General features: G+C 53.7%; 6 protein-coding genes across 7 annotated transcripts in view; 2 read left to right on the forward strand and 4 right to left on the reverse strand.

Annotated features, from left to right (window-relative positions):
• LOC137899563 (carboxyl-terminal PDZ ligand of neuronal nitric oxide synthase protein-like) overlaps positions 1-2,435 on the forward strand; it is a 34,130-nt gene extending 31,695 nt beyond the window's left edge. Inside the window, exons 12-13 of the mRNA XM_068743600.1 lie at positions 27-151; positions 504-2,435. Of these exons, the coding sequence (XP_068599701.1) occupies positions 27-151; positions 504-1,164 (786 nt within the window). The 3' untranslated portion in view covers positions 1,165-2,435. The remainder of the gene's footprint in view (positions 1-26; positions 152-503) is intronic.
• A 190-nt stretch (positions 2,436-2,625) lies between these two features.
• eef1db (eukaryotic translation elongation factor 1 delta b (guanine nucleotide exchange protein)) lies at positions 2,626-8,043 on the reverse strand. The gene is made up of 8 exons (XM_068743179.1): positions 7,985-8,043; positions 4,136-4,253; positions 3,981-4,055; positions 3,774-3,855; positions 3,583-3,704; positions 3,292-3,498; positions 3,027-3,221; positions 2,626-2,737 (listed from the first exon to the last, which is right to left on the reverse strand). Exons 2-8 carry the CDS (start codon positions 4,247-4,249, stop codon positions 2,699-2,701), a joined length of 834 nt encoding a protein of 277 aa, XP_068599280.1. The 5' UTR covers positions 4,250-4,253; positions 7,985-8,043; the 3' UTR covers positions 2,626-2,698.
• LOC137899564 (uncharacterized) lies at positions 4,724-5,956 on the reverse strand. The gene has a single exon (XM_068743601.1). The coding sequence runs from the start codon at positions 5,954-5,956 to the stop codon at positions 4,724-4,726; it is 1,233 nt and encodes a 410-aa protein (XP_068599702.1).
• Positions 8,044-9,396: 1,353 nt separating the features above from the next.
• Positions 9,397-12,416, reverse strand: pycr3 (pyrroline-5-carboxylate reductase 3). The gene is made up of 7 exons (XM_068743670.1): positions 11,866-12,416; positions 10,783-10,876; positions 10,648-10,712; positions 10,360-10,539; positions 10,065-10,277; positions 9,901-9,993; positions 9,397-9,822 (listed from the first exon to the last, which is right to left on the reverse strand). The coding sequence occupies exons 1-7, from the start codon at positions 12,316-12,318 to the stop codon at positions 9,619-9,621; spliced, it is 1,302 nt and encodes a 433-aa protein (XP_068599771.1). The 5' UTR covers positions 12,319-12,416; the 3' UTR covers positions 9,397-9,618.
• Positions 12,417-13,682: 1,266 nt separating this feature from the next.
• Positions 13,683-16,624, forward strand: LOC137899806 (protein brambleberry-like). The gene is given in 12 exon segments (XM_068743845.1): positions 13,683-13,943; positions 14,028-14,156; positions 14,219-14,404; positions 14,465-14,687; positions 14,784-14,900; positions 14,984-15,163; positions 15,234-15,440; positions 15,514-15,655; positions 15,837-15,898; positions 15,997-16,127; positions 16,205-16,384; positions 16,386-16,624. Coding segments are annotated over 12 exon segments (1,968 nt in total). The 3' UTR covers positions 16,536-16,624.
• gfus.1 (GDP-L-fucose synthase, tandem duplicate 1) overlaps positions 16,625-17,207 on the reverse strand; it is a 3,087-nt gene continuing 2,504 nt past the window's right edge. For both annotated transcript variants that reach the window (XM_068743847.1, XM_068743846.1), the window contains exons 9-10: positions 17,082-17,181; positions 16,625-17,004 (exon numbers count right to left, since the gene is read on the reverse strand). In XM_068743847.1, the coding sequence (XP_068599948.1) occupies positions 16,949-17,004; positions 17,082-17,181 (156 nt within the window). In that variant the 3' untranslated portion in view covers positions 16,625-16,948. The remainder of the gene's footprint in view (positions 17,005-17,081; positions 17,182-17,207) is intronic.

Genomic DNA, 17,207 nt, shown 5'->3' on the forward strand with positions numbered 1-17,207 from the left:
ATTTTTATTTCCCCCCCCCCTCCCAGGTCAATGACTTGTTAAGGAGAAAGGAGCCCCCCCACCTCGGCGACATCGGGGTGACGGAGGTCAACAAGAACGTTGGTGTGGCGTGGAGCTGTTTGGACCAGCTCCGCCCGCCCGCTGCGGACAGGTAGAGGCACAGAAGCGCACCCCTCCAGTCTGAATGATTAGATTAGTAATCTGAAGCCACGTGCAGGTTTAATCCCACTGATCCGTGACGGTGACCGCTCCGACGCGTCGGGTCACAAACGTTCCCGGATCTTTACTGGCATGCAGCAGAAGCATTCATCGTGCTCGTTGCCATGGCAACGACTGTTAATAATAATAATAAATTTTATTTAAAGGCGCCTTTCTCGGCACTCAAGGACACCGTACAAGTACATACTAAAAATAACATGTATAGAATAAGAATGTTACAGCCTTTGATCATCAAAGAAAACATTCAAACTGAAAACTAGGACTAACTCTGTCTCCTCCTCCAGTCGCGTCGCCTCCTTCGACTCCTTCCCCCGGCTGGAGCCGCCGCCTCCTTCCGGGAAGAAGCGCCTCCCTCGAGCGCTGAAGACCACCCAGGACATGATGATTTCGTCTGACCCCGTGGTCTCGTCTCCGGAGCCCCTCGACTCTCCCTCCTTCCTCTCTTCTCCTGAAAAGACTCCCCTCGTGTCCAAGGAGGAGATGAGGGACGGTGGGGAGCAGCAGGAGGGGGGGGAGCATCAGCAGGGGGAGGAGATTACATCGCCACCGGAAACGGCAGAAGAAAATGTCGCTCTCCGTCTGGGGACAACGAGGATCAACGGCAGAGTGGATGGAGCGATGGAAGAGGAGGAAGACGGGGAGGAGGAGGAGAGAGGAGAGGAGGAGCATCATCTCCAGCGCTCCGTACCGGACCTGATCAACAAAGGGCCCCCTCAGCCGGGGCCCCCTCAGCCGGAGCCCCGAGCGAAGCCCGGCGACGTCTGGCAGAAGGCCCCGGTTCCGGCTCCGGGGCCGGCCACTTCCCCCCGCGCTGGGAGAACTCCCTGCCGCATCAAGCTGGGGGAGGAGGGAATGCTCGGGAACGGCGCTCCTTGTGTTGCAGGAGGCACGAGGGTGACTCCCGAGGACTCGGAGCGCCATCCGGACCTGCTTTCGTTTGACTGAGGAGCCGCGGGAAAGGGACAAAGACCGGATCGGAGGTTTATAGTTCCGGAAACGTTTTACTGGAGTTTTAAACCGATGTGGATCAATATTCATCGGCGACGTTCACGTTAACGATGCAGGCTTTGCTGATAATGTAACAAAGTCTCACTTTAACGAGATTTGAAATTTCAGTCAATTTAGAGAAAATGATTCGAACTGGAAAAGAAAGGCATGATAAGTTTATTTTAAAGTCACACTTTAATTTTAAGGACGAACGATGAAACACTAAGTAGAAGGGCGCCGGGACGAACACAAACTACGCTGCTGCCGGATCCTGAGATCGTTCCGTCTGGGAACGCCGTGTCCTCGCAGGGATCACGGCGTTCCCAGAATCAAGGAGCCTTTGTTTGTTGTGGTCCGACCCTGAAAAACGCCATTTTGTTTTAAAGCTGCAATAAAACAGTGGCCGTTCACTACAAAATATAAATATATATATCTATATTATTATCTTAACTCTTCCCGGCCCGTTTGATCTGTGTACGTTTGTCTATTGATCCTCGGAGCTGTCGTTTCTCACTTTTATTGTTTTACAGGTTAGAATTAATCCTGAGCTCATCAAACCTTTTTGAACTTCGGTGAAGATTCCCTTAAATATCAGGACAGGAAGTGGAAAAACAAACGATAAGAAGCACCGACACACAGTAAGAATAATAAAGTTGGGCTTTAACAATATTTAAAAATAGAAAAAGATTCACTTGAGCATCTGTAGCCACTTAAAACCTAAAATTCAGTTAATTTTAATATTCTTTAAAGAGCGATAGCTGCTTATGTTAGCATGCTAATGAGGTCTCAGGTCGTTGACCCCCTGAACTCTGAACGACTCTAGAGCCTGAAAGAAACCAAATAAAACCAGAATGTCAGAAAGTGTTTTCTGAAGGTGTACATTTCTAGAAATATAAATACTGCTTTTATATCTGTGAATATGCAAATCAAATTAACAAATGAAGGAAAGTGATTTATTTTGATATTTGGGTTCTGAACTCGTATTTAGGACTAGTTGATCATATTTTCTTTTTATGTTGAATCTTTTGAAGCAAGTGCACGTAACGTTATGAAGGAAGCTAAAAGGTTTTTTAGGACCGAAGGACAAACGCTTTGATTTTATCGTTTTATAAAGCCGTCATGAAAATATGCTGAATGAGTTTGAGCTTTTCTTTTTTCTATTTTCCCGGCGCATCGGTTTTTTTTAAGAGGGAATGTAATAACTCCTGTGTTCCTTAAAGAAATCTGGAAATAGATCAAACGTGTGTTTGTTCATTCTGGGAATATCCCGTCCGGTCCAGCTTGTGGAATGTCATGAGGTCAAACAGCGCCATCTATTGGCGAGCTGCGGTCATCACGCCGAGCTCCGAGCCAACAACCAGCAGGAACGTCTGGATCTCTAACATTTATAACTCTCAAACCAGAAGGAAAGAGACGGCGCTCCAGTGCGAGAATCGTTTTATTCTTATTTTAACCGTCGACACAATCAGGAGAGAAACGAGGAACGCAGGAGTCAGATCTTGTTGAAAGCAGCGACGTCGACACTCTGGACCTGAAACGACAAAGACACGCCCGAGTGAGTCCCAGGATCACCTCACCTGACCACCAGGGGGCCGCAGGCTGTTTCCATAGCAACAAAACCACAAGGGCCTCTCTGAATCTGACAAATGAACATCCCAGAGAGCAGAAATGTTGCGGGCTTTTCAAAATAAGAGTCGGCGTCGAACCATTTGTTGTTGGGGGAGGTTCCGGAAGTGATGAAAAGATAAAAGCGCAGGTGCAGGACAAGAACTCCCCCCCCCCCCACCTGAACAGGTAACGGTTGACGTTTTTCTACTCACAAACTCTTCAAACTTGGTGATTTCCTCCTCCAGCATGTCCGTCCCCACCTTGTCGTCTTCGACCACGCAGGCGATCTGCAGCTTCTTGATGCCGTAACCCACGGCAACCAGCTTGGACGTCCCCCACAGGAGGCCGTCGGCCTGCACCGAGCGGACGCACGCCTCCAGCTTCGCCATGTCGGTTTCGTCGTCCCACTGGAAGAGGGAGGCGGCGTCAGAGCTTCGCCTGCGGCGCTCCGGCGCTCCGGCGGGACGCGCGACTCACCGGCTTCACGTCCAGCAGGATGGAGGACTTGGCGATGACGCCGGGCTTCTGGGATTTCTTCTCCGCGTACGCTTTCAACCTCTGCTCTTTGAGCCTCTCTGCCTCTTCGTCGTCTTCATCGCTGCCGAACAGCTCGAAGTCGTCATCGACATCATCTTCCTCTTCCTCTTTGGGAGACGCGCTGCACTTCTGCTGAACGGCCGCGCCCTGAACAAACGGAGACCTAGAACTTCACCCGAGCACAATGGAACCAACAGGTGGACTTGGTGACGGGGGGGGGGGGGGGCTCACGTTTGTGTGGGGGACCGGAGGGGCGGGGGCAGCGAGACTCGGAGTCGGGGTCATGGGAGATTTCTCCAGGGCCGCTACCCGACACTCCAGCTTGGCCAGCGCGGCTCTCAGGTCGTCCACCACTACAGAAACGGGACCCGGGTCAGCAGGTCCGGCGCCGCGCGAGCGGATTTAAGCGGCATTCTAGTCACCTGCGTTCAGACTCCGGTTCTCCAGCTCCAGGCCTTTGATGCGGGAGACCAGTTCTTCTGGGTCGGCAGCGCCGCTGCAGCTCTGCGGAAGAAGAGGGGGCGGTTTAGAGGGAGAGGGTTGACCAGAACCTCCGCTGCAGGGTAGCCTTCAGCGGGGGGGGGGGGGGGGAACGATTCAGGGACCACCGGAGACACTCTGGGACTCACCCCTGCGAGAGACTTCTGGATGTTCTCTCTGGCCCGGGCGATGTCCTGCAGGATGCTGTTGGCGCTGACCGCAGCCTAAAGGGGACAGAAGGCAAAGCTGACCCGAACTGATCTGATGCTAGATGCTAACCGAAGCCGCGAGGCGCCGCCGGTACCTGCGTTCGGTGGGAGGAGCCGTTCACGCGCTCGTGAAAGCGCCGTTCCGCCTCGTCGTAGAGAAGCTTATCGAACCAGATCTTCTCCTGGACCAGAAACCCGACTGAGGTCATGGTTCTGGAAAAGGGGAGAGCAAGGCGGGACAGAAGGGGGACGTTTGACCGGGACAGAGCAGGTCAGGGAAAGAGGACAGAAAGAAGCTGCATTACTCCAAACGCCAAACGTTATATTACGTGTGAGCTAACGTGTAGCGACAAACAGTCCGAGCTAACGTGTAGCGATGAACAGTCCGAGCTAACGTGTAGCGATGAACAGTCCGAGCTAACGTGTAGCGATGAACAGTCCGAGCTAACGTGTAGCGATAAACAGTCCAAGCTAACGTGTAGCGATGAACAGTCCGAGCTAACGTGTAGCAATGAACAGTCCGAGCTAACGTGTAGCGATAAACAGTCCGAGCTAACGTGTAGCGATAAACCCAACCGCACAAAAGAAACGTGACGAATGGCTGAAACAAACAGTCATTCGGGGAAAAACAGACACGAAGGAATGACAGGAATGTCCACTCGCTCAAAAAGAAGCAAAATAACTCAATGAAAATCAAAGTGAAACATCAAGAGCGCCTCCACTCCCCCAGTTTGCTCATACTTGTCCCTGGGTGGGGCGGCGGCGGCCGATGCTACTGCTGGTCTTGGGCCTTTGCTCTGGTTGTAAACGTGGAAGCGGTTCTCCGCAGCATCGTAACGCCACTTATCCAGCCAGACCGGCTCGCTGTCTGGGTGGGCGAAGGAGGCGGCCCCGGCTCCCGGCGCCTCCTCCTTCTCCGGGACCTCGACCGGCTCCTCCTCCTCCTGAATGGGGAGCAGCGCGTGGAAGATTTCTGCTTTACCCTGCAGGACCAGCCGTTTTTCCTCCACCGCCGCTCGCTTTGCTTCCTCCTCCTCCTCGTCCTCCTCCTCCTCTTCCACCAGGCTTTGGGGGTGGTCGCTACTCCTGGGGGAGGCGCAGCTGGACCGCTTGGAGGAGTTGCTGCCGTACAGGTTCTGGTAGAAGGCCGCTTCGGCGCGGTCGTACAGCGGTTTCTCCAGCCACACGTCTCTGAGCAGTTCAACGGGGACGCGAGGAAGTTCGTTACCCGGCTGCCGATCGGCCGGCGGCTGGACAACGGGGGTGGGGGCCGGAGACCGGTAGCCTTCATCGGGGGTTCTGGCCGTGCCGGAGCAGTCCAGGGACTTTGGGATGGATGGCAGGGCCTCCTCAACAAAGCGCCATTCTGCTTGGTCAAAGGTCGTCTTGTTCACCCACACGGCCTCAACGACGTGATGGCAAGCCACCCGATCTCCGTGGCGACAGAGCGGCCCTGAGGAAGGTGGCGATGGAGACTTTGGGGGGTTCCCTGGGGCCGGAGGCGTCCTGTTGGAGGAGCTCGCCAACCAGCACTGGTAGAGACTCTCGGCTCGCTCGTAGAGGCTGCGCTCAAACCACACGTTGGCGCACTCGGCCTGCAGGTCGACCAATCCAGCGCGGACGCTGCGCGACAGGCCGGGCCTTTTCACCGGCCTCTCTTCGCTCTTCGTCTTCGTCTCCGTCTCCTCGGGGCAGCCCTCGGGGTTGGACACGCGTTTCCTATTGCGGTGGCGCGTCTTCCCGCTGCGCTTTCCGTTGCCGTTCAGGCTGCCGTTCTCAGGAGACGACGACGCCGTCCCTCCGTTCCTTTGACTGGACTCGGGCCTGTTTACCGAGCGCTCCACCTGACTAGCGCCGGGAGGCTGATCGCGCTCCTCCCGATCCACCGGAGAGCACCGAGCGATCTTCTTAGACATCGTCTTTGATCCGTTGCAGGAATAAAAACAGAGAATAACAGGTACAGACTTTTGGATTAGTTGGAGACACACAGGAAGGTTCAGAGGCACGAAGGGAGTCGCGTCAAACTTTAGCTTCCAAGCCGCGTTTAATAAAACGCTAAAGAGCCTCCGTACAAAACATGCGGGGAACGGAGCAAACTCATGCAGATACTGAAAGACATCTGGACAATGGACTGCACATTGGTTGAGATTTGCCAAGCTAAGCTAGCGTAGCATAAAGAAAAGTTGTAATTTCGTAAATGGAGAAGCTTATTTTAGGTACGATGTAACAAAATAAATGTCATTAATTCCACGCTGAAAAAGAACAGCTTCATTTCACCCTGAATTCTTCTGGACCAACATGCAGCACAAGTCTTGACAAATCTTGACTGAACGACACAAGAACGTGCATAAAAGGGAATTATATGTAGATCTGTGTAAAGATTACACAGATGCGACATGCAAACCAATCGAATCACAAGCGATGCTGTCGCTACGGAAACAGACCGAGCTCATTCTGGAAAGGAATTTCCTGCTTGACGTATTAGAGAATCTGATTCAATCTCTTAACTCACCTTCTTTGCTAAAGTTGTTGATCTGAAACTAAAGTCAAACGCTCAACAGCTTCGTTTCATCCAGTCAACTGCAAGCCATCGAAGAACAAATTTCACATTTGCCACCTCGCATAATAACGTTCGCTGATGCAAAAGTGGACAAAAAAAACTGCAAAAAACCACAACAAAGCGATTGTGTGACGAATACTTACGTGGCAAATTCTGAATGCATGATTGAGGAAAAAGAAGATTTCCCAAATCAAAAAAAAAAAAAATCATGACTCCCCATCCAAAATAACAACAACAACATTTGCTTTTAAAGAAATAAATTCCTCCAATTAGCAAAGCAAACATACTACAGCTTGGAAAACACACGCATCTGTGTGGTGGACCGATTTAATGCATTTCATTTTAATTGTTTATGGACAATAATATAACTTTCTAGTAAAGATATCAGGATAATACAAATATATAAAGATGCTCACCTTTAGGGCTCCTATAAAGCATATATTAAATGTTGCTTGACTTTGTAAACCGGTTTGTTTTCAGGAGGAAATGACATAAAACTGTATATAGAGATCTTTACCCTCCAATATTCCCCCATTTAAAGCCTCGCTGCTATAACATTGGCCAAGTGTCCACTTCCTGTTTGTAATAAAGCTTTATTTGAATACTGCGTTTGACGTGATCCTTAATCATTTACTCGAACGCTAGTTTCATCCCATTCATGCCTACAATACTGATGCCCCCCCCCCCATTTAAGAGCAGGTTAGGCGGACTTACTCCCCCAGGGTGGGGGTTATGTTGTTATTTCAGCCATGACAACAAATAAACATTGGCCAGGTGTCCACTTCCTGTTTGTAATAAAGTTTTATTTGAATACTGCGTCTGACGTGCCGGTAATCCTAAATAATTTACTTGAACGCTACAGTTTCATCCCATTAATGCCTACAATACTGATATTGCTTAAATTAGAAACGTCACAAGTCAGTCACGATTAAAACCTTGTTCGACATCAGTCAGAGAAAGAAGCGGCAGCGCCGCGCCGGTCCGAAGGAGCTAGCGTTAGCCCTCCATTCCGGACGAGGAGCTAGCTTAGCTGTTAACCGTGTGGGTGTTCGCGTGGACGCCACCATAGCGCCGCTGGCTTCAACATTTGACACTGAAGCTTTTTATTTTTATTTTAAATTAAACCCACCCGAGTCGGACGCGGCGACGCGGCGGTCCACCCGGCGCGACAGCAGCGTTAGCCGCGCTAGCGAGCTGCACGCGCTCGGCTAGCTAGCCTGCTAGCGGCGGCTAACGCGGGCTCCGCTGCTGCTAAGAAACCGACCAAAACAGACGTTTCGTGAGATTGGGGGGGTCCCAAACTCACGAAACGTCTGTGAAATGGGTCGTGGCGTGAACCCGCGGCGTGAACGCACGGCTGTCACTCAGCGGCGACGCTACTTACTGCTGCTGCTGCTGTTCCGCCTTTCTGCGTGAGACGTGGGACGGTGGAAGGGACGCGCGCGCCTCTCCTCCGCGCGTGAGCGACAACTACGAGGAGGAGGAAGAGGAGGAAGGTGCAATGGTGAGGTTTCATAACGGGTTCATTAGAATCAAAGACGCTCAAAGGGATCCGGTTCAGAGCGAAGCCGCTCAAAGGGATCCGGTTCAGAGCGAAGACGCTCAAAGGGATCCGGTTCAGAGCGAAGACGCTCAAAGGGATCCGGTTCACAGTGAAGACGCTCAAAGGGATCCGGTTCACAGTGAAGACGCTCAAAGGGATCCGGTTCAGAGCGAAGACGCTCAAAGGGATCCGGTTCAGAGCGAAGACGCTCAAAGGGATCCGGTTCAGAGCGAAGACGCTCAAAGGGATCCGGTTCAGAGCGAAGACGCTCAAAGGGATCCGGTTCAGAGCGAAGACGCTCAAAGGGATCCGGTTCAGAGCGAAGACGCTCAAAGGGATCCGGTTCAGAGCGAAGACGCTCAAAGGGATCCGGTTCAGAGCGAAGACGCTCAAAGGGATCCGGTTCAGAGCGAAGACGCTCAAAGGGATCCGGTTCACAGTGAAGACGCTCAAAGGGATCCGGTTCAGAGCGAAGACGCTCAAAGGGATCCGGTTCAGAGCGAAGACGCTCAAAGGGATCCGGTTCAGAGCGAAGACGCTCAAAGGGATCCGGTTCAGAGCGAAGACGCTCAAAGGGATCCGGTTCAGAGCGAAGACGCTCAAAGGGATCCGGTTCAGAGCGAAGACGCTCAAAGGGATCCGGTTCACAGTGAAGACGCTCAAAGGGATCCGGTTCAGAGCGAAGACGCTCAAAGGGATCCGGTTCAGAGCGAAGACGCTCAAAGGGATCCGGTTCAGAGCGAAGACGCTCAAAGGGATCCGGTTCGGAGCGAAGACGCTCAAAGGGATCCGGTTCGGAGCGAAGACGCTCAAAGGGATCCGGTTCGGAGCGAAGACGCTCAAAGGGATCCGGTTCGGAGCGAAGACGCTCAAAGGGATCCGGTTCAGAGCGAAGACGTTCAAAGGGATCCGGTTCAGAGCGAAGACGCTCAAAGGGATCCGGTTCAGAGCGAAGACGCTCAAAGGGATCCGGTTCAGAGTGAAGACGCTCAAAGGGATCCGGTTCAGAGTGAAGACGCTCAAAGGGATCCGGTTCAGAGCGAAGACGCTCAAAGGGATCCGGTTCACAGTGAAGACGCTCAAAGGGATCCGGTTCAGAGTGAAGATGCTCAAAGGGATCCGGTTCAGAGTGAAGACGCTCAAAGGGATCCGGTTCTCGTTTCACGCCAGACATCTCGGATCGTGGGCGTTTCTTTTTTATTATCGTGTTAAATCATTCACGGCTCGTAAAGCGAGTCCAAACGAAGCGCCGATCAGATTTACAGATTAGTTTTAATTTAAAACATTGAATTAACCAATTGGTCCCGCCCACATTAATTCTACTTCCTGTGTGATTCCCTCCGGTTTAAACACACTCGGGGTTTGTGACCAGTGCTGTAGCACGCCGTTGGCGATTGGTCGAGCCCAACGGTCGGCGTTCCTTTCGACTTGATAAAAGGTCCGTTCGGGTTTTTAGGAAGGAAAATGGCCGCCCGTCATTTCCTGCCTTCTGCCGCCAACGTCCGGCCGAGCTCCCGGGCTCTCTCGGTGGCAGACTCCACGGCGCTCATGGCCGCCGCCCTCACGCCGCCCTTCTCCAGGGTGTGCAGCGCGTAGATGGTGGTCCCGCCCGGGGTGCAGACCTCCGAGCGGAGCTGGGCCGGATGCTTCCCGGAGTCGCGCAGCAACTTCCCGGCGCCCTGCCAGAGAAACAATCCGGTTGGGTCTGCTCCGGCGGCGAGCGTGAATTCCGTTTCCCCGTTTCCCGCGACACTGACCAGGACCGTTTGAGACGCCACGCTGTGAGCCAGGCGGCTCGGCATTCCCATCTTCAGCGCTCCTTCCGCCAGCGCCTCGGCGAACAGGTACACCTGCAGGGACGGAGCGCACCGGATCAGATCGGGAGGCGCGCCGCCGCCGGTCCCGACCGTTAGAGGCTCACCAGAGCGACGCCGCTCCCACTCAGCCCCGTGTGGATGTCGACCCAGGCCTCAGGCCCCTCCTCCACCAAGCCGCAGTGGCGCAGCAGGGCGCGCAGCAGCGCCCCGGCTTCCGGCTTGGCGTGGGAGCCCCTGGAGAACAGGAGCGCCCCCTCCTGGACCAAGCACGGGAGATTCGGCATCAACCTGATGGCGACCGAATTCACCGGCAGGAGCTTTGAATTTAAAAAAAAAGGAGAAATCTTTAGTCCGCCGTTATTTGGATTAAAATCGTCCCACCGGAGCCGGGGCACTCGCCTCCTCCATCGTCGCCAGCGTCACCCCCGCCGCCACAGACACGATGATGTGCCGCCCGGTGACGTGCGGCGAGATCTCCCTGAGAACCGGTGGAACCAGGTGAGGTTTGACCGCCACGAAGACCACATCGGACCCACAGACCACCTCCGTGTTGGAGTGAGTGACGGGAACACCGAGCTCCTGGAAGGCAACGGGAGGGAGGGAAATAACCCACGCGCGGTGAGAAAGTTTCTACTTTGAGAACAGACGCGTTGAATTTAAAAGATAAAAGGACTGAAGAGGAAGCACCTGGAAGCGTCCCAGGTTCCTCGATGACGGCGCGCTCACGATGAGGTTCCCAGGGAGAACGTTTCCTGTGAGGAGAACGCACAACGGTGACGTCGGCTAATAGATCAATAGATCGATAGATCTGTGGCCGCTCACCGCACAGGATGCCCTTCGTGATGCCCAGGGCCATGTTCCCCGCGCCAATGAAACCGATCCTGAGCTGCGGGTCCGTCTCCGGGTCCATTTTGATCTGGAGTCGAGAACAGATGTGAACGGGAGCATCAGAAAAGCACACACACACACACACACACACACACACACACTGCTCTAATTGGCTATCGGTTGATTGATCTTTTCCTACATCTTATCGTGTTTATTTTAAAAAGAAATGAACAACCCAATAACAGTTTACTAAAGTCTCCTAATCGACCCTGATTCGACTGATTACTTAACCAATGATCAGATCAGTCGAGTATGGATCGTCCCGTCGTGGTTTAAGGCGCCGTCGGATCAACGGTTCCTGTCGTGGCTCCGTCAGAACGATTCGTCATTGTTGAATCAATGCATCCATTAAACATTTGATCCTTTAAATCTAGAACTTAAGGGCGTGTCCTCTCACATCTGGAACTCGGGCGGGTCAGGGTCTACTCTACGGTGAACCAGAACCGTTCCAAACGGGTCCGAACCGCTAACAACACAAGTCTCCTTCCACTGATTACTGCCATCTGTAAATGATTCAGCCTCGAAGGATCCGCGTCTCCAGGTCTTCCTTGAGCTTCTGTGATGCTGCAATCCTGATCCAGATCCGGACTCCGTTCTCTGATCCTCAGACAAAGGCCCCCAGTTCTGGAATATCCCTGCAGATTCCAGCCAGGCGGCTCCGACTCCTCTAGAACGATGCAGGACTTCTTCTGAATCAGGTCTTGGTGGACTCTGAGGTCGGCTTGGGATCTCCTGATCCTTGATGGAATCCATCTGACCCTCGACAGGCTGAAGGATCCCTGTGGACCGGGAAGCGGAGCAGCTCCGGGACAGAACTCCTGCGGCTGAATCATTTAAAGGCTGCAGTAATCAGAGAAAGTTTTTCGTGCTGAATGTGGAAGAACATTATTTAATATTCTGCATCGAGTATTTCAACTGTTCATTTCGATTATCGCCAATAAACGTGACCCACAAGCGGATAATGAATGCATGCATCACAGCCATGATCTAAAGACACATCTATGACGTCACCCCTACAATTAAATCCAGGTTCTGGGTCGTGTTCTCCGCGCAGGGCTGCGCCTGAGGCCAGTGCAGGATGGACGCCTCTCCATCCGAGTCCTCCGTCACCTCGTCGTTCCTGTCGGAGTTCACCCCGGCGGCGACCAGAGGGTGTCTGGACTCCATGATGGCCACCATGGTCTTCTCGTAGCGCCACCAGCCTTGTATTTTGCTGGGGGCCCGGGAGCCGGGCGCCCTCTTGCACTTGTAATAGGCGCTTTTAAGGAGTTTCCATCGGAACTTCAGCTGGTCCACGGACCGGTGGTAGCCGGCCGCCGTCATCCGCCTGTGAGCCACTTTAAACAGTTTGTTATTCCTGACTTTCCTACCGTCCAAGCATTTCTTCATGTCCAGCTCCTTGAGGATCTCAAGATAAAACTCAGTCTCCTTCACGTCCCAGTTCTGCTTCCTGATCCCAGCGTCGTCCATTGTTGTGAGAACCTGGCCTTGCTAGCTGCGCGGGCTAGCTAGCAAACGCTATCCCAGCGGTTCAATGTTTACGCAGCTTTGTTGCTAATTAGCCGCTAGCAAGTCCGGCGCGGACGCGCACAGCTGTGCTGCCGCTAGCTAAAGCCTTTTAGCTGTATTTAGCCGGCACGTCGTCAAAACGGTAACGAATATTGTTCGGGTTCTTCTAAACCCTCTTCCGGTTCAATAACAGTAGCACACGGCTAGCCCGGTAGCTTCGTGCAGCTAGCGGCAGCTAGAAATTAATCCTGGGCAGATGGGATTAGCAATATAATACATGTGTTGTTGTTTTTTTATTGAATGGACAACCATAAAATAACACGGAGTGATTTCCACGCGCTGTTCCGCGGAATTAGCAGACGCGACATTAGCTACAGACGGCGGGGAGGATATTTATTCACCTGATGGATTTCAGATGTGTCGAAGTCCAACGTTTAGTAAAGCTTAAACTCTAATTAACCGCGCAGTGACTTTATTATTACATGTACCCCCCCGAACGCCCCCTCCACGCCTTCGAGCCATTCCATTGGCTGTCTTTGCTTTAGGGCGGGGACACGGAAACGATTAGTCGTCATTGTAAACAGCTGCGTGGGAGAAGCGCGGACTGGCCCGGAAACATCGAAAACCTGACCGGACAGTTTTTATGTAAATTTTGAATTTGGGGTTTATGCTGCAGTTTATTCGTGCATGGCATTAAAAGGTAATTTATTCTCGTTTGGTTAATTTGAAAGTATCATTTCAGCGGGGCATGTTTCGTGTTTCTAATGTGATGAAGTCTATTATAACTTTTATTTTTCTTGCGTTGGTGCTGATTAGAGCAGAAAGGAAACATGTTGTTTTCCCCCATGTTGTGGCCCCTGCGTTTATAAATTGCTGATTTTAAATGTCGGAATGTAATGGTGGCGGTGATGCTTCTGATGCTGGATGCAGACATGCCTGGACAAGCCTCAGCGTGGACTCGTTTAAACAGCGAATGGACGTTTATTGTCGCGCGTGCATTAATGTATATCTGGTGGACGCGTGTGAAACGCCGTGTAAAGAAGACAAACCATATCCATAATGCTGCACGAGTCGTTTTTAAACATGCTTCACGCATGTGGCTCCTGCACGTGGCTCCATCTAGTGACAGATTGACACATTTTCCTGCAAATTCAAGGGAATTTTAGGAAGAGATCTTAGTCAAAAGCGTTATCAGCAAGTCTTTGGTATAACTCACATAATTGTAAACAATAAATAAATGTCTTTTCTTTTTAATCCCTGAACTGCACTGGGAACAGGTCTGCATGTTGGTCGGGGAGCTCCTATCGTCCCGTCCTGTTCTAGACATGGTCCGTGTCCTGATCCGGTGCCTGCGTGTCCTGCTGGTCGTCCTGGTCTGCTGGTGCCCAGCGGCCGGCGGGCTGTTTGAGTGGCTCCGGTGGAAAGAGGCGCCTCCATCGGCGGCGGCGGCGGAGCCTCCACCTGCAGCGGTGGTCCCTGCGCTGCTTGCTAAGGATGCTCAGTTCGAGATGGTGACGGCGGACGAGACGTTTCTGGCAGAGGCAAAGCGAATGGAAGTCAGCCCATTGGACGGCTGTAATTACGGGGTAAAAAAAAAAAATCCAGTTCATCAGAAGTAAAAAACGCCTGTTTGAAGAAAAGGGGGAGGAAACCTCTGCGTGCCGTTTCAGGTGGTTGCCCGGGTGAAGGCGAGCTGCGACCGCCTCTCGGAGGAGCAGCTCGCCAAGCTCGGGGTCGCTCTCTTCAACTGTCAGGCCGAGGGCGAGGGGCGCCGGACCTATCCGTGTGCGGAGGAAATGGTAACGCGAGGACCCGGCGAACGGATCCGTGGGCCGTTTCTAATCCCGGTTTGACGTTCCAGACTCTGAAGGAGTGCACGGCCGACATGGACCCCGACACCTGGAACGCGTACCACATCATCGGCAACAGGGCGCGCTCCGTTTGCTACGCGGTTCGCCAGCAGCTCTTCCGACGGCGGGCGGAGCAGACCGTCAACGCCCTGATCTCCACCGCCGCCAGCCAGCTGAGCGCCATGGAGGACCTGAAGGTAGATCCGGTTCTCCGTCTCACCCGGAGACGTCTCGGTAACCGCTGCGTTTCGCGACAGGAGGGCCAGCTGGAGCTGAGGGAGCTGACCGCGGCCTCCTTGGACAAGCTGCTGGACGGCCACAGCGCTCTGCAGGCGCAGCAGGGGAAGCTGCACGAGGGCCAGGAGGTCATGGGGAGTTCGCTGAGGGACAATCTGCAGCGGCTCAGCCAGGAGAAGGCCCTGATCGCGTCGGGACAGGAAGTGGTCGCCCAGCTGATCCAGGGCATCACAGAGAAGATGGGTGAGACGTCTGAGGTGCTGCAGAGGTTCTCGGTTCCTCCTTTCGGGACGGTGGTCACTTCGTAGTTGAAGTAAAAACCTCCCTGTCCCCGCCCAGAGAACGTGACGGAGCATCTCCAGGTCCAGGATTCGGAGGTGCAGGAGGCCCACGAGGCCATCGTGAAAGACCTGGCCGATGTCCGGAACCAGGCCCGGGACATCTACCAGAAAATAGGTGATCGAAGCGAGTCCCGGCCGAGGCCACACGAAACGGGGGGGGGGGGGGGGGCTGCGGTCGCTCAGTTCTGTCTGTTTCAGACCGCAGCGTGCTGCAGGTGCTGCAGTTCCAGGACCAGACGTCCCGGTACCACACGGACCTGATGGGCCAGCTGGAGCGCATGAACAGCACCCTGGGGCTCATGCTGCTCTACCTGAACGCCATGCAGGGCCAGGTGGAGGACAGGCTGCACGCCATCCAGGCCTACCTGGGCTGGGCAGGCGAGTCCGACGTGGGGACTGACGGCGAAACGATCAGAGGAGGTCGTGACCTCCGCTTCCTGTTTGGCAGGCTTGAGCCTGGCGGCCATGTGGACGTGCGTCGCTCACACCGGGTACTTCGTCCTCTGCGCCGTCCTGCTGACGTTCCTTCGTTGTCCGGCGTTCTCTCGGGGGCTGCTGCTGCTCAGCGTTCCTCTGAACGCCGTGGCGGAGGTCAACCAGCAGCCGGCGCTGGACCTGCCCGGCCTCAGCGTGTTGCTGCTCGCTCTCTCTCTGGGTACGAGCTCGGAGCGGCGTGAAGCCCGGCCGCGCCTCTCCAGCGGTTTCTAGCGGTCGCCTCGTGTTTGCAGGTCACTGGTTCGTGAGTCAGCTCTGGTCCCGCGTCCAGGTCGGAGGAAGGGCCCCCGTCCCGCTGCGGCTGCCCCCGCCCCCGCCCCCGTGGGACATCGTGGAGCCGCACTCGCCCCGCCCGGCGGCGTCCACCCCGCAGCGGCGAGTGCAGGACGCCGTCTGTGACGCTCAGAAATGAACGGAAACCATCAGCTTCGATGATTCTCTGCTCGATATTTAATCAATCGCTGGAAAAGAACATCAAGTTGCTCTTCTCACAATATTGATCATCTTTGCCGTTATTAAAACCTTTATCAATTACAAGGTTTTATTTTGTCCTCAGGGACGAGAAGGACGCCTTTCTGGAGCGAGACGACCCGTTGAGTCAGGACAGCTTCGAGTCGGGTTTGAAGCGTAACTACCTTCCCTTTTATTATTTACAGATCACTCCTTAAAGAATCAATATTCACCTGGATCATATCTGATTATCGGTCTGACCGCAGGTGACTTGGGCCCGTCGGCAGCGTCCCCCCCTCACAGGAAGTCACTGGAGCCCAGGTTTGTGCTGAATATCTCCAGTCAAACTCACCTGACACCTGGACAGTGTCCGGGACCGCGGCACTTCTCCTCACCGGTGAGCGAACCCGGTCGGCGGTGCGTGGAGGCCGACGGTCGGGGGCGTTGGAAATATGCTGTGCTTTTATTTTGAAGGCCCTGGCTGATGGTATTCCTCTGTGGAACCTTGGAATGAACTCCGACGGCCCAAACGACTCGCCGGTTTGGATGCGGGACTCGCGAGGCGCCAGCCCCGCCCCGTCGGGCTGCAGCAGGTCCGTAGGTGATCGGATTGATTGATCCGGCCGCTGCTGATTGGCTGAAGTGAAGTCGCTGATTCTCCCGCTGCAGCTCGCTGTCCGGCCGTCAGCTCTGCAACGGCGTCACCAAGATGGGCAAGGCCTGCAAGAAGAGAGCCGCGCCGGGACAGGAGTACTGCCGGGTCCACGAGGGGGGGACGCCTCCCACGTGCTCCCATGAGCTTTGATTAGTACTACTCTTAATGTATTTTAATACTATTTAATGTACTTGAGTTTAAACTGTCTTGATGGAAGGTCAGGCCACGTTTTAATCCCATTAAAGTTGTTTATTTTACATTTACGGTTGAAACGGTCCAAACATTTCATCGTTAATTGATAATTGATTTTATTCACTGGAATGTTTCGCTCCAACGCCTTTGAGTCAAATCTTTGTTGATTTAAATAAGAGTCCTGTGATGTAACGCACCGGTATATTTAATTAACTAGTTACTTAATTCAGCTCCACGACAGTCGAACGCTTCGACCGTCCGAAATAATCCAGCGCCTGAACGACCGGCCAATGGGAGCGTCGGATTAAACGTTCCCTCCTCCTCCGGGTCCCGGATCGAGAAGCTTCTCACCAACTCGGCCGTTAGTCGTCTCATTTGCGGGCGGAGTCATAGTTGGCGGCGAACCAATCGCAGGTTTCCTTGACGGCTGTGAGCGAGAAGAACCGGTTAGAATTCCTGCTCCGAGTCGCCATGGATACGGACTCGGGCGATCGGTGAGAATACCTTGCTTGAAGGGCGTGAAGGCGACGTCTGGGCGGTAGCGCCGCAGCTTCGCGTTGCTGGCCGTCTTCATGAACTGGCCGTCCGACTTACTGGTGTCGAACTGGCGGTCGGAGGTCAAGGGAGCAA

The sequence above is a fragment of the Brachionichthys hirsutus genome, chromosome 9, assembly GCF_040956055.1.
Source record: "Brachionichthys hirsutus isolate HB-005 chromosome 9, CSIRO-AGI_Bhir_v1, whole genome shotgun sequence".
NCBI lineage: Eukaryota > Metazoa > Chordata > Actinopteri > Lophiiformes > Brachionichthyidae > Brachionichthys > Brachionichthys hirsutus.